Below are 15,823 nucleotides of genomic sequence, written 5' to 3' on the forward strand. Positions count from 1 at the left end.
CTCCACGAGCTACGGTCGCAACACCGTGTGACCCCATCTACTCCGTCATCGCTGGGCTCCAAACTCAACATCCTGAGGCCTTCATTGCAATTTCGAGTGACTTTAATCATGTTACTCTGGACTCAACTCTGACTGCTTTTCACCAGTTTGTGTCTTGCCCAAAAAAGAAAGAACAGGACAATTGACCTAATGTATGCTAACGTGAGGGACGCATATAAAGCCACACCACTCCCTCCCTTAGGGGAATCTGATCACAATCTGGTTTTCTTACAACCCAAATACACACCAAAAGTGCGCAGACAACCAACCACCACACGCTCCTTCAGGAACTGGTCTCCTGTGGCAGAGGATGCCCTCAGGGACTGCTTTGAGTCAACTGACTGGAGTGTGCTGCAGGACTCTTTTGGGGAGGACATTGAAGGGGCCACACACTGCACTACGGACTACCTGAACCTCTGCATGGACATTGTCGCTCCCACTAAAACGGTGCGCTGCTTCCCTAACAACAAGCCCTGGATTTTCTGCAATGTAAAACATCTCCTCAACAGGAAAAAGAGGGCATTCAAAGAGGGGGACCAGGCCGAGCGGAAGCGCATACAGGGAGAGTTGAAAACCATGCTTAAAGAGGCAAAGGACTCATACAGGAGGAAGGTGGAGCAGAAGCTGCAGGAGAACAATATGAGAGAAGTGTGGGATGGCATGAAAACCATCACAGGCTGCAAGAAGAGCAGCAGCACTGTTGAGGGGGATGCAGTGAGGGCAAACCAGTTTAACCTGTTCTACAACAGGTTTGATAACCCTGCCACTGGTGTGAATGCCTGTCTAACACCTATTCCTGCACCTCCCGCACCAGCTGCTCTGCCACTCTTCACAGCTGCACCCCTTCCCCAGGTGACTACACAGAGACCCCCCCCTCCCCCCTACCATCACGGTTAAACAGGTCACAGGAGAGCTGAGGAGACTGCGCCCCAGGAAAGTCCAAGACTTCTCAAGGCATGCGCTGTGGAACTGGGTGAGCCTCTGCAGCATCTCTTCAACCTGAGCCTCCAAAGGGGGAAGGTGCCTGCTGTGTGGAAAACATCCTGCCTCATCCCTGTTCCAAAGAAGCCACACCCCAGTGAGCTGAATGACTTCAGGCCAGTCGCGCTAACATCACACATCTGTAAGACCATGGAATATTTATCTGGTTCTACTTGTTGTGTTTACAGTTCACAGCTCCTGTAAATAGCCATTCCTCCCTGTATATATTTCTTATATTTTTTAGACCGTTGTGCTGTTGTGTTGTATTGCGTTGTGTTGTATATTTTGTGTAAGTACAATGAGAGCCACTTAACCGGAGTCAAATTCCTTGTTTGTGCAAACTTACTTGGCCAATAAACGTGATTAGCTAGGTTTCTCTTTCATCGTTGCCCATTTCATGCTGCCATTCAACTTGGCTAACATCCGACGGGTACATGGAACAGCTGTTGTCAGTGTGGTCATGTCATCCATAACCAGATGCACAGGTCCTATCCTGCAGCCTTTGACCTCCGCCGACCCATTAGATGCCATTATAATGACCTCAATTGCCATGATGAAAGGATGGTACATCCAGTCATGACACCACTCTCTGAATGCTGCCAGGATGTGGTGTAGTTACTTGTGTTAAAGCAGAATTGAAAATTCTTCAAATATGCCCTGACTAATGCAGAAATCTTCTCAAGGACCTGAAAGTAGCTGTTTGCACAACAGACTGTGGCAAGTCCGATCCAAAGGCATTCACGACATCCAAAAATACCACACGAAGGTCTCTGCCACCTGAATTTGATGCCAAATCATGCTCTAACATCCAGACAAACGTGGAATTCCTGCTTTCAGCACGGAGATATCCATCAAATGATTTGCTTTCAGATAGACGACCAACCTCCTTGCTACCACAACAAATAGGCCAAGTAACATTACTTTATTTATCATGATAAGTTATGTTCTGCAGTTATGTTCTTCAGATAGCAAATTAAGTTTGGGGATGATGTAACATTATATATACATTCTCATTATACGGTCTTCTGTAATTTTGGCAAGTAACCGTATAATAAGCGGATCAGCTTATTAAATCCCTTCTGGAAATCAGGATTCATTTATTTTCCTATACTGACCGGCAGACTATACATTATCCCTACCTAATTCCTGTTACAGTTGTACATTCAGTGCAATTTAGAAAACCTGCAAACTTTGTGCAAGTGTATTCTGAAACTTTTCTATGGTTTCCTATTTTTATTATAACGTGGTCGATATGGGACTCGAACTTGAGTCAGAGGGCTGTGCCAATTGATAGGACATTAATTTGTTTTCCTTTACAGAAACACATTGAGATTTAAATATAAAATAAAGAAAACAAAACATTTATAGGCTACAGGACAGTTGCAGAAGGTAAATGTGGGGGATTCAAACCCAAAAGTGATTCATAATAAGGATCAAAAACGTCACACGCTAGCATGTCACAACACAAACTAGTTTGAAATCTTAGCTGGGAATGGCTTGTAGCCACAACAGTTAACACGTGTTCGTCTCCCTTTATCATGGCCGTTTCCTGTTATCATGGCAACCCCACTAGAAAACCATCTTATTGGGCTGTGTGACGGAGCTATTGATAACAAGAGGAAAAACCCTTCAACATTTCTGACAAACAAAATCGGAGGTGAACCGGTGAGTTCCCGTTTCCTGGATGTTATGCAGACCAACTTAGCTAACATGTCTGGTTTATCCGTAGCCAAGAGCGACACGTGAAATACTCTTCCTAGTAGACTACAGATAACTGTACTTGTTTAGTTGGCGAAGTAAACATTTCACACATGCAACTGTTAACATAATAACCTTTGAAAGAGTAGATACAATTTACCAGCCTGAAAAACTGTGGCGATATGGGTAACGTTAGACAGCTAGCTGCTGGCTAGCTGTTGGCTAGCTAAGTAACGTTAGTCAGATAGCTGTGCTATGTAGGAAAAAAAAAACATGAAGAGTAGTGGACGTCAGCAATCCTGTAAGAGCGAGTCGCAAACACATTTTCTCTATTTCAAATTAAAGCCCTGTCTTCGATATGCAAACATCCACCTAACCTAGAATTCCATGTATCTGGCTTGAAATTATTTAATGTGCAAATACGTTCAATGCTATCAAGCGGGCTAGTGGCGCAATGGATAACGCGTCTGACTACGGATCAGAAGATTCTAGGTTCGACTCCTGGCTAGCTCGTAAATTATTTTCTCTGTCTGCTGAGAATATGTCAATCAGTGACGTGCGGTGAGGTTCGTGGCTGGTGAGGCAATGACTCTTTCAGAGTCAAATTTACAAATACATAAACCCAATAGAGTATCTAAGATCACCATTCAATTGGCAGCTTTCACATTGACTACTGGTTGTTTTTCATATCAGCATTCTTTACACACACATAGGTAAGGTGCATACAGTAGGCAGCTGCTAGCTTGTGATGAACTCATGTGTAAATATTATGCACTCGTGAATATGAACTTTTTCTTACTCAGTTGCACTAGCACCCTGAGGGTTTCTACCTTTTCCCATTATAATTTTAAGAGTTAAATCGAGGAGACTATAACATCAGCTAGATAACCAGCTATCATTTCATGCAAATTGAACTCTTCCGATTAACTCGTAAGGTTATTAAGTGTCCTTAGCTAGCTAATTAGCTATGGTAGCAACAGGATAACCATTGCAACCAGGAAACACAAATGACCTACAATTTAAGTTTAATTTCTCAAAATCAGCTCACCAATAAAAAGCAGTCTTGGGTTCAAAATGATCACAACCACTTGTGTGATGTTAAATGGCTTCACATAGACATAAACGCATGCGCAAAACCCAGTTTGGCGCGATTGCGCAATCCTAGGTGAGGCACTGCCTCACTAGCTCCCATAGACAATACATGGTGCCTCACCTGACCGCACGTCCCTTGTTTTCTCCCGTCTATTTGAATAGGACTTGCGCAAATTCATCGAATTCAGCTATTTTGATTATAAAAATGCTCGAAATGATTGGAATCATGCAGAAATTACACCTATACCACAGATTAGTAGAGAAATATGAACATTTATTTTATTTTATAATTTTTTTTTTTTTTTTTTTTACTTTTCAAGATGACAGGTGAGGCTCATATGACAGCACGTCCCTGATGTCAATGTACCAGAAACGCTACGATTGTATAAACCTGGAAAAAAAACTATTTTGTTTAACCAAAATTCACAAACATATATTTACTATTATTATTTATAATTATGTCATTCACTGTATATTGAAAAAAAATGGGTTCATTATATCACTATTATTGGAAATCAGTTTGGATAAAAATGCTAAATGAGTAAATTCAAATTGCCAAGTGCATGGGCCATGCAAACTATATCACTTGTCCCCAGATCAGCCATACCACAAATAAAACGTGAGGTCGCTGATTGTGTGTAAATTAATGTATTTCTTTGTAACACAATCATGTTCAATCACTTTCTGTAGACAGTCGTGAAAAAGCAATTTGAATAGGGAACCCCCTTAAAACATAAACCCTTCAAGAAGCAATGAAAGGTTCGCATTTATGGTAAGACAGCACCCTCAAGTGAAAAATATTGGATTTACAACGAATAGCAAGCAATAGACTACAACCTTGTAGACTGAGGACATTCCCAAAGCACAATGCCCTCCTAACCACTCTAAAAAGGCAAAAATAGCAGCTTCACACAGGGATATCCAAGCGAGGCACCAAACCTTATCCTAATGCTCTTTCATAATTGTAGGATTTGCATTTAATTTCAAGCACGACATCCCACTTCATATTTGCCTACAAATGACCACTCTATTTTGTCTCTTTACATTAATAACATTACCAGTGTTGCATAGGAATGTGCTTTACATTTTGCACATATATTCTGTTTCATATTCTTCACACTACACTATTTGTAGAAACATCATTAGCATCTATAGACATTTAATTTACATTTTTATGCCTTCCATTGATAAGGAATGTCTACGGAGAACATACTTAAAAAAAATGTATGTCCATATTAAGTGTTGTGTGGAGCTTGGTCAAATTATTACTGTTTGGATATGTGTGACTTTCAGATTGCGGGCGCTTCATCCCCATTTCCATACTGAGCGCCTTTCAGACCCAGAGAGAGTAGTTTTGATATTGTTTAGTAAAAAAATGATGGTGTGTGTTTTTCTTTCTCCTGTGTTTGTGGTTTTCAGGACCGGCTTCCTGCTGTATTTCTGAGGTATCCAAGCTGTTCTCTATGCAGTTCCCCTCTTGCACATGTTGTGCAGGTGTATTGCCCTCTTGAGGCCTCTCCCTACCATCGGACCGTAACTGTATTTGCCTGCGCAAACTCCGACTGCCATGGGAAATGTGACAGGTATTTTTCCTCAAACCAGATACTATGTTTTTAATCATATGAGATATGTTTTCTGTGAAGTTCAGTTAATGTTGTTAACCAGCTGTGATGGCCATATTTCTCTGGTGTGCCTAGCTGGAAGGTGCTGCGCTCACAGTGCCTGGAGTCAGACATCAGGTCCTCCACAGAGGGGGCATGGGTGGAGGCCACAGCTGGGCAGGAAGTGCCCATGGCTAGCACTGACTGGTGTGACGATGCCGACGACTGGGGTGTGGAAGAAGATAGTGGTGAAACATTGACCGCCAGTCAAACTCCATCTACTACTGCTACTGAAGCTGCTCCAGATGTCAGCTGCCAGCTACAGAGCCTCAGTATCAGCACAGTGGAGGACCCTCAGGTCAAGGGCCCAATCTTCCAACCCTTCTATATCAGTGTAGTGGAGGAGTCTGACTTTGCCTGGGACAGTGGCATGGAGCATGCTCAAGAGCTGCTGCAAGAGTATGAGCAACGAGAGGGTGCGACTGTGGCGGAGCTTGGAGGGTGAGCATCAGCTGATGACTCTTGCCCACTTTGGCGCTAGTCTCTTGATGGTTCTTGATTGTTCTTGGTTTCTTTCTCAGCTGTGAAGGAGGAGAAGGAGAAAGGTATGAGAAAACAGAGGCCAGACACGGGGATGCAGTCTTCACTGATTTCATGAAGAAGATCTCTCTATGTCCTGAACAGGTTTTAAGGTATGCAGTCACATTTGTCGGACAAGTTCGACAGTTCTACGTGTCGCATGTTTAAGGTTTTCATGCTTGCCACTTGACATAAAATGTTCTTTTCATATTACCACTTGATCTATGACAGCACATTCAAAAAATATTTTCCTAGCTATCGGAACTGAAAAATAAATAAAGGAATGAATATGTTTTGGAACAAAAATGTAATACCAATACAACAAACTTCCATGTTATTCTCCATTTTGTTTTGTAGATACTGTAGAAAGGGCTCACCATTGTTCATCTCCAAACCACCTTCTGATGTAAAGCAGATTGTTCCACCATGCAGTCACTGTGGAAGTTCTAGAACATTTGAATTCCAACTTATGCCAGCACTTGTCAGTTTGCTCCGCATTTATGATCCAAACTCAGGTGAGTGTCCTGTGGCTATAGGTTTAACTAATGGATTCAAAGTCGAATAACACATCGGATGTAAAACATTCTATATAGAACCATATTTAGAGCTTTAAGGCTAAATATAATTCAACTTTCACAACATTTTTGGCAGAGCATTTCTTCCTTTGCGGGAAGTTTTCTTTATTGTATTTGGTTAATATATGTGACCGATTAATGAATGCTGTCTTTATGTTAATTTAGAGCTGGCTGTGGAATTTGGAACAGTCTTAGTTTACACCTGCCAAAGCAGCTGCTGGATATCAGGCTCAAGTTCACCTATGGAGGAGTTCGCTTTTGTACAGGCAGATCCTGACCAGAAGCTCTTTAAATGACATCACTGTTTTATTGACCATCTGCCATCTGTCTTCACTGAGAAATACAACAATTATTGGTGACTCAAGGAACTTTTGGACTTTTTGCAAATGCATAAATAAATGAACAAAACATTTATAAACACGTAAAGCCAGTTTTGTATTTCTGGGTTATCTATGTCTGGGATTACTATTTCGCTTTTGCCCAGGTGTGCATATTTAACAATGATGTGTAGTGCAATTCATGTTTATGAATTTGCTAAAACAAGTATCAAGTATTTGATATTTCATTGAATGTTGAGATTATTATCACAAGGTAGCTACTACTGATAAAGGCTATAGACACATATGCTACACTTTTCAAAATGAAAACTGGATATTTTCCCTTGTCAGTATAATATGCACCTTGCATGATCTTTTGGCCATGGTGGCTACCTTCTTGGGTGTGAAGTGTAGAGATGATTTACAGCGCTGGAAAAGTTGCTAAAATTATAGGCATCCCCCCTTGCTGAGGACACGTTACGTTCATTTTCCAAAGCAGTTGTAGTACTCAACTCTGCCTCTCGCAGTCGCAGTGCACAGACAGAGGGCCGTGAAGCGAGCCTGCTCAGCCGAGCTCAGGCAAGGAGCGTTTTTCTCGCGAGGAAGGGCGCCATTATCGGAATCCCTACAAACAACACGAGAATTCATCATTCACACGGTAATATAACCCAATCTGACACAGTACATATCTCGAGAGGTTGAAGCAGTGTGTGCAACCTATTCGATGTTGGTGGTGGCTTGAGAATACAAATGCCAGAATCCTCATCAACCGAATTGAACTTGATAGCCTTGTTCAGGGCAACGCTACTTCAAATGAGGCCTAGAAACATTTGCTAGCTTGCTTACCTCTTTACATTAACATTAGTACTTGCAAGCCCTTTCAGCTAGTTGCTAATGTTAGCTGACTGGCCAGTGTTAGGCGCTTAGCTAGCTAGCTATCTCCAGCTATCAAGGAAAACATGACTGAATTTGACAAACGATATCCTAACTACAATTGGAATAAACTGCCCAATTAATAAGACGATGTCAAAGCTGGCAGCCTGCAAATGTTGGTTAACGAAGACCGTTACCCGATGACGAGTTAACCTAGCCGAGCCACGACTTTTACTGTGCTCGCCAGATATCAAGGCGGTTATGTGGCTAGGTTAGCATTGTATACCGCGAACGCAGCCAGATGGATCAGCAAGCCAACTTTGAGTTTTATAGTAACTTCGCTAGCTAGTGAGCCTCAATGGCTGCACTGGTAAAGTGATGGCAATAGATACTTGGTTGTATTCAATTCAGCAATTCACTGTCGGAGTTATCTTTTAATTTGAAAACACCAACCTATCTGGACTAGCTATCCGCGTTTAGCATTTAAAACGTGTCTGACTGCTTCCTAACATTTCATGCCAGATTTTGCAAAGCCAGATACATTGGCTAGCTCGCTATATCTTCTGACAAGGGCAAATTATACGACTCCGGTTGCTGAGTCTAAGCATAGTTAGTTAAGAGCAGAAACAACTCCATATATATGCCCCCCCTCAGGGACGAGATTTCATACACAACACCTAACCTTAATAAAAGACCGATGTTTTAGAAGTGTCGGTTACAAGATAACTTGACGCCTGCAGCTAGCAATGATCTGTTTGCTAATAAAGTCTCAAGATGATGCTCTGAGGATTTTGGCCAACACTTGGCATAGGCTCTACCGCTACCTTATACCTTTCTCTTAACTCCCAATAAAATGTTGCTTTGTACACCATCATACCATTTGCTGTCGTTTTTAGACACACCTCGTAATGTGAATATAAGTGGACTTGCAAAACAAGACCTCATTGCATTTTCAGTTATATGTCAGGTTTGACACAAATCAAATTCATATTTATTTATTTAATTTAATATTTATAATGTAATATGATAAAAGCACACTTTAAAATATATATATATATCTCAGTTGTGATTGAGGTCACATAAGTTTGTCTAATATTCACTTTTGATCAGATGTCAGGATGCAAATAATGCGTTGTCATATTACCCTTGGCTTGCCTGCTATCATCTCTGACTAATTTAATTTGCTAGTTAAAAAAGAAGGTGTGTTTCAGTACATCTCAACCACATGAAATTCAAAATCAGTAAATCAAGGTTATGTGCAGGCTATTAACATTTTGATGAACAAGAAATTCTGGGATACCTACAACAACAATCTCACAAATGTTTATTATGAGTAGCCTTCTTTTCCTGTTGAACAGAACTATTATGGGTATTACTTTTGAATGTGCAAAGGATACAAATAAGATAGTCAGTGTGTGCTTGTCTTAGGTCTGAATGATGGCAGAGCATGATTTGGTGGAGATGGTCCAAATAGCTGTGGAGGACCTGGGACAAGAGGACCAATCAGGTAAGATCTATCTCTGGTGCCAAACTGCTTTAATTTGTTCCAAGTTGTGTTGGCATGTTCTCCTTTCTAAGCACCTAAAATCGATTTGAACCAAATGGTGATTGGTGTGATGCATTTTCTTGTGGTTTGTTTGGTCTGTGCAGACGTTTTAGAGAACCATAATGACGACGAAGGGAAACCGGACAGAAAACGTGCAAGGGTGGACATCTCCAGCCAGGATGCCACTCTGAAGGTACACTCCTGTCTCACAGGAACACAGCAGTCCCCCTGTTCTCTCCTCACTACCCAGAGGCGAAAATGGGCTATTCCATTTGATGTACATGCACCTTGTACCATATTCAGAACTCTAGTCACATAAAAACCTAAAACACTCACAGTAGATATACTACAAAGGTTAAAGTGAAGAATGTTAACATTGCTTTTTTTTTTGGAGATCTTTGACAGACAGCAGTGCGTTTCAAACTTAACCCCCCCCCATATTTCTTCCCTCTTTACAGTCCCTGTTGTTCTCCATGAACCAGTCCATTTGCCAGAGGCTTGACTCCATGGAGGCCAAGTTGCAGGTGCTTGAGGCTACTTGTCGGGCCCTGGAGGATAAATTGGACTCTGTAGTGAACAAGAACCAGGGACCCATTCAGGTGCCCATGGTGGCTGGCTCTCCACTGGGGGCCACACAGACCTGGAATAAAGTGCGCTGGTGAGTGGAGTTGGTTGCTGGGTTGGGTGGTGCAAGGGAAGTGGGCTTCAAAGACAAGACTTGTCTTATAGCTCTGTGGTGGTGATTTGGAAAAGGTTAATATTCTATGTGAATACACACATGCGAAAACTTGAAAATATACAAACCTATCATCTCAATGTAATCACAAACCTACTTCTGTATTTAGAGCATTCAGTTCATATCTATATTGAATAATAATGTTAAAAACTTGAAATGAAATAGGATTGAAAGATACAGGACTGGCCTACTCTCACATGCACTACTATGGAGAGAGGCAGGCAGGCAGGCAGGCAGGCAGGCAGACAGACTCTCAAACACGCACAAGCTACAGTATGTCTCGATTTGCGTTGTTCTGCACTAACACTTGTTATTTTGAGTGCATAGGTGTGTTGTCACACCCATGATATGGCAACATGCAGTGTGCTATGAGTACCCGGATGGTGTGCTCATAACGGTCAAAAGGTTTACGTGTGAAATGCTTGATACTTCACACTCTCAATGGTTGCCATCTTTGCCACGTAGCAGAAAGGCAGGGACCACCAACCTCTTTTCCAACGGCATTCAGATGACTTTGCGTTGACATGGCGATTGCCATTTCCTTCAAGAACGATTGCATTCAATTCAACACTACCCTATCGAAATTCTTGCATTATGCAACTAGTACATGTACTGTACGCAGTGTACAACATCTAAGTGTACTGAAGGAAGTATCCAGAATGAAACAGAGTGACGCACAAACAAACACACACACACAAACACACACACACACACACACACACACACACACACACACACACACACACACACACACACACACACACAGACTGGTACAGAAAACATTAGTGTCTGGTTGATATAATGATGATATGATATACTCATGTTTCTGTCCCCTCTGTCCCCTCAGTGTGGTACCGCAGACCAATGTGATTGTAAGCAGTGACAAGCCAAAGATCCAGGAGGAGACCAGCACTCGTGCCTCTGAGTCTCTGGAGAACCTCCTGAGCAAGTGAGGGCTCGCTGCAGCAAACACACAATACACACACACACACACACACACACACACACACACACACACACACACACACACACACACACAGTTTCTCTTGTCACTGCAGGCAGGAAAACAACATGCTACAAAACACACACCAGTCATACTCAACCAGCCAAGCCTTTCAGGATCCTTTACCTATGTTGTGTAGTATATTTGCAATATATAATACGAGGAATGTCAACTCCAAATATTGCCATTACATATAGTAACATTGCCCAAGTTCAAGGAGAAGCTTTAGAGTGTTAGTACAAAGCAGGGAAGAGTCTTTGAGTTCATGTTGAAGGCTGAGGCTGAGGTTGAGCTAAGCCTCAGCTACAGAGGCGTGGACCCTGACCATATTCAGCAGTCTGTGTGTGTGTGTGTGTGTGTATGCATGTAAACAACATCATGTTTTGGTGGCAGCACGGTGGGTGGACGGCGTCAGAACACCATCCTGGTGAAGGTCCCGGTGCATGAAGAGAGTCAGGACGAGCAGGAGAGCGGCTCGGAGGCCAGCGACTCTATGCCCGGCAGCGGACAGGGCTCGGCACAGAATCACAACAACGTCACCCTCATCACCCTCAACTCTGAAGGTAAGAGCGTTCCAGCTAGGAAGAAGGCCCAGATTGTCTATGTGATGGGAGCCAGCGGGCACAGAGCTCTGCAGTGAGTGAAGCCTTAAGAGACGTGCTAGTGACAGGCGCTAGCACTTATGGGTTTTTAGCCTCCTCGCTCCCATGCACGGGGTTGCTGGGTCGAGCCCGGAGCGGGATTGTGCTTGTCTTCACAACGCAGGTTACATCCACACACCTTTTACATCCAACTCTTTAGATCCCCACATTTGAATACGCAACGGTCATGTAAAAAGCTTTGTGAGTTTGGTGTTTTGTGTTTTATGTAGGGATTTGGAGTGTCACACCAGCCAGTATGAAGGAGGGTGAATGCCATTAGTTTTCACTGCACAGGTCCTGCGTTTAACCTCTCCCAGTTGGTTGGCTTCCTGGTGAAGCTAGTTGTCAGTGTTGTTTTAATGCACCATGTGCGGCTGAAATTGAAACCTCGGATCTTTTCATCTCGCTCTCTCTCTTTCGCTCTGTTGAATTTATATCTTTCTCTCTTTCTTTTCATCTTGTTTCCTCTGTTTGTCTTGGACTCATCCATCTCCAATCTAATCACATCTGTTCCCTTTTTTTTTTTTTTTTTTTTTTGCTAGCATTCTGTATAGGCTGTGTGTGTATCCTGTGCCATGCTGTGTGTGTATCCTGTGCCATGCTGTGTGTGTGTGTGTGTGTGTGTGTGTGTGTGTGTGTGTGTGTGTGTGTGTGTGTGTGTGTGTGTGTGTGGCACTCTCTGTATTCTGCAAACATTTCTTTCAGTCCACACCTGTCCTTATAGTGAGTTTGTGTGTGTGTGTGTGACAGAGAGGGAGAGAGGGAGAGAGGGAGAGAGGGAGAGAGAGAGGGAGAGAGAGGGAGAGAGAGGGAGAGAGACGGAGCGGGTGCTCTCAGACGTTTCTTGATATGTGCTAGGGGTCCCATTCGGTTTCTCCCCACCCCCATAAAAAAAAAAAACCCCAGATGCGGACACCCATTTTAGGGATGTATTTTTAACCCCGTGTCTTGGCAGTCAGACAACAGACCCAGTGTGTTGACTGCAACCAGTGAAAGATAGCGTTATCCAGGCCCACCTTTGATGCAGTGGAAGGATCATATGGAGATGGAACACAATGACCTGTGTGCTAAATAGGATTTGCCAAGGGTCACAGCAGTGTTTCATGGTGGAATGGAAAAGAAGGGGAAATAAACAGTTTTCTGATTGTAGTTTTTGGTTTGTTTGTTCAGATTGTTTTACGAGCGTGCAGTTCACGCTGGTGGAATTTGCTTGCAGTACAGCATGGTGTTCAACACAACAACACCCACTCATAACAAAGCACACATCAGACATGAAACACGGAACACATGCTACATACAGATGTACTCGGAGTGATGTCATTCAGAAACCTAGATGTAACCAGATGTATAGGGCAAGGCCTAATGCTGCATTATGATTAATGCGATATTAATTCATCACTGATTACAGACAAGTTTCCATTATACGATACACCGTACCCTGACTGTGTGCATGAAGTGGACATTTTGTCTGGTTCCCTGAGAGAGTAAAATTCTATACATTTCCATAACTGTTAGTGTTTATTAATTACAGTTAATTACAGTTCGTCTCTGTTTTGCTCAGGTTGCAGCTGTTGAAACTGGGTGTTATCTAAATTGTATTCTCCAGAAACCTTTGTGTCCGTAACATTATTTTGTAGCATGTTTTTTTCCCCTGAATTATATTTGCTGTGGTTGACTGGTGAAGATGATGTTTTTATTCCAAAACTGAGGATATGTGAAAATAATTTAGTTAGTTTGTGTTAAAATGAAAGCACTTTTTGTGGGTTGTTTTGATTGTTATTTCTAGCAAATTTGGTCAGATGCGATGTGTTTTTTTTACATTAGCTGCCACAATATATAGTGATGCTAAATGTGAAACATGTTCAAGCCATTTGTAGACAGCCCCAACCTCAATCCGAGTCTACTTGCAGTCTAGGGTCATTAATTTGATAAACTGTACTGAACTTAAAAAGCCCTATCCTTTACAGCAAGCAAGATTGAAATGTTCTGTTTTCCAGGGTAGAATAACTCCGATTACTCAGAGCAATTAATTAAATTACCATGCACTCTTTGTGTTTTTAAACCATGAACTTCTGCAAGGGTCACACATCTGTCACAGAGTCATGTCGAGATTTAGTATCCTGCCATGCCCTGCAATGGGCACATGGTGGCGCTGTAGCACCAAGTGTCAGGAGATGAATGTTTCAGCTGTTGCTCCCAGAGCAGTTTTTTCCGTGTTTCTATAAAAACCTTAGCCAGCACCAACGCCATACTGTCTAAGTAAATGCCAAACAATTGCCAGGTTATTTTTTGCTGTGCCCAATTCCATGCGGAGGCAGTACAGTCCTGGTTAGCAAGTTATTTGCACACATTGGGTCCAGATTTACTCAGCGCTTTGATGTGCAGACTGTCTTAGCGTCTCATTGGTGGACGACTCTGAGTGTGACCAATCATGAGTCCTGATGCTGGTTTTTGCTAGCATGGAAACATTTAGCCTGCGGAGCTAGTAAATCATGCCAGTGCCTTTGATGGTTCTGCTGGCTGGCTGCCTGCCTCAGGGGCGCGCCCGCCTTTGGAGAGCCACAGTCCTGGAAGCTTAAGTTTGACACTGAACTTATTCAGGTAATGCCAGAGAGTATCTGAACAATGCGCTAAGACCCCAATGCACTTTATAATAAAAACGATAATAATATGATTTTATTTTTAAATATATTTGATAAAGGTGGACAAATTGCACAAAATGCCTCGACTTTAACCCAGCCAGTTAATCCTCTAGTGTGTTTGCCAGCAGGCTCTGTTGGTGTGTTCAGACAACTGGATTGTTACCGTTCAACCCTTGACTGTTCAGCCTTTATGAAAAAAGCATAGTGCTAGCATTGTCAGGGTATGACTGTAGGGTGGATGGAACCTGGCTTTCACTAAAGTCATTGTAGAGTATGACACAATGTCATTTTGGAACATTGCTGAAAGGCTCTGGCACCAGTTCCCTCCACAGTGCTGTCTCTATTTCAGTGTTTTTATTTCATTTGTTCCTTAACTACAGTGGATTAACTGCACCCATAGATTACTATGACCAAGTCAAATGACTTTGAATGTCTTGTGCTGAACCTTTTATTTGACTGTAAAACTAAAACTTGTAAAAATAGCATATACACCAGATATTAATATCAACAGTACTAGACTTGGACTTGGCCAGAGACACTTAATATTCCACCCGAATCTTTACAGTAGACCATTTCTCTCTCTCTCTCTCTCTCTCTCTCTCTTTCTCTCCTTCTCTCTCTTTCTCTCCTTCTCTCTCTCTCTCTCTCCTTCTCTCTCTCTCTTGCTCGCTATCTCTCTCTCTCTCTCTCTCTCTCTCTCTCTCTCTTATGCTGTATGTGTATTATTGATGTATTTGTGTGAGAAACTTAGTATAACGGTATAATACAGGTGTTAAACCTTAAATCTCTCTCCCTCTCTCTCCCTGCTCCCCCCCCCTGTGTAGAGGACTACCCCACTGGCACGTGGCTGGGTGACGACACCAACGCTGAGATGCGCGTGCGCTGCCCCATCTCCGCCGGCGACATGCTGCACATCAGCACCAACTGCCGCACGGCGGAGAAGATGGCGCTCACGCTGCTGGACTACCTGTTTCACCGCGAGGTGCAGGCCATGTCCAACCTCTCCGGCCAGGGCAAGCACGGCAAGAAGCAGCTGGACCCGCTCATGATCTACGGAATCCGCTGTGAGTTCCCGGTCAGCCCAGGCCAGCCCAGCATGTGGCAAATGTCCAGGTTTAGAAAGTAAACACACTTTTTGCTCTGCTCCACACACTGCTTCAACATTGATGCTTATTAATCATTCTAGAGGGGCACGGCGAAAATGATTACAGAGAGGAGGTTTTTCAGGACATGGAAGTGTATGACTTGGCAGTGACGCTATTGTGCAAGCATGCCTTAACTCTTTTATGTGTCTCTTAGACATACTTAAACGCCTCCTGGCTAACATACTGTCAGTGTGTGCTGACTTTCTAACACAAGGCACATGAAGCCTTATCTTCCAGAGGTGGGTGCTGAAGCAGAGCTTCACTGCAACCAAGTTGGAGCACACCTCATTGGAGTCATTTTGGAAAGGGTCGCCAAAATGAGACCAGTGACGGAAAACACCAGGCTGGAAGGTTT

General features: G+C 42.9%; 2 protein-coding genes and 1 non-coding gene across 5 annotated transcripts in view; all 3 read left to right on the plus strand.

Moving 5' to 3' along the window:
• Positions 1-2,481: 2,481 nt before the first annotated feature.
• On the plus strand, positions 2,482-6,983 carry pdcd2l (programmed cell death 2-like). The gene is made up of 6 exons (XM_012827740.3): positions 2,482-2,685; positions 5,230-5,393; positions 5,508-5,912; positions 5,993-6,103; positions 6,348-6,505; positions 6,731-6,983. The coding sequence occupies exons 1-6, from the start codon at positions 2,578-2,580 to the stop codon at positions 6,859-6,861; spliced, it is 1,077 nt and encodes a 358-aa protein (XP_012683194.2). The 5' UTR covers positions 2,482-2,577; the 3' UTR covers positions 6,862-6,983.
• Positions 3,159-3,231, plus strand: trnar-acg. The gene has a single exon. It is a non-coding gene; the product is annotated as a tRNA-Arg (tRNA).
• Positions 6,984-7,051: 68 nt separating the features above from the next.
• LOC105900430 (BTG3 associated nuclear protein) overlaps positions 7,052-15,823 on the plus strand; it is a 40,219-nt gene continuing 31,447 nt past the window's right edge. For all 3 annotated transcript variants that reach the window (XM_031565394.1, XM_031565391.2, XM_031565393.2), the window contains exons 1-7: positions 7,052-7,540; positions 9,184-9,262; positions 9,406-9,494; positions 9,760-9,959; positions 10,885-10,986; positions 11,434-11,603; positions 15,148-15,387. In XM_031565394.1, coding sequence (XP_031421254.1) covers positions 9,190-9,262; positions 9,406-9,494; positions 9,760-9,959; positions 10,885-10,986; positions 11,434-11,603; positions 15,148-15,387 — 874 coding nt within the window. In that variant the 5' untranslated portion in view covers positions 7,052-7,540; positions 9,184-9,189. The remainder of the gene's footprint in view (positions 7,541-9,183; positions 9,263-9,405; positions 9,495-9,759; positions 9,960-10,884; positions 10,987-11,433; positions 11,604-15,147; positions 15,388-15,823) is intronic.

Source organism: Clupea harengus, chromosome 3 (genome assembly GCF_900700415.2).
Source record: "Clupea harengus chromosome 3, Ch_v2.0.2, whole genome shotgun sequence".
Classification (NCBI taxonomy): Eukaryota; Metazoa; Chordata; class Actinopteri; order Clupeiformes; family Clupeidae; genus Clupea; species Clupea harengus.

Coding starts and splice junctions, on each gene's coding strand:
- pdcd2l (XM_012827740.3), top strand. CDS start 2,578: ATGGCAACCCCACTAGAAAACCATCTTATTGGGCTGTGTGACGGAGCT. Junction 2,686..5,229: donor ACAAAATCGGAGGTGAACCG/GTGAGTTCCCGT, acceptor TGTGGTTTTCAG/GACCGGCTTCCTGCTGTATT. Junction 5,394..5,507: donor TGCCATGGGAAATGTGACAG/GTATTTTTCCTC, acceptor TGGTGTGCCTAG/CTGGAAGGTGCTGCGCTCAC.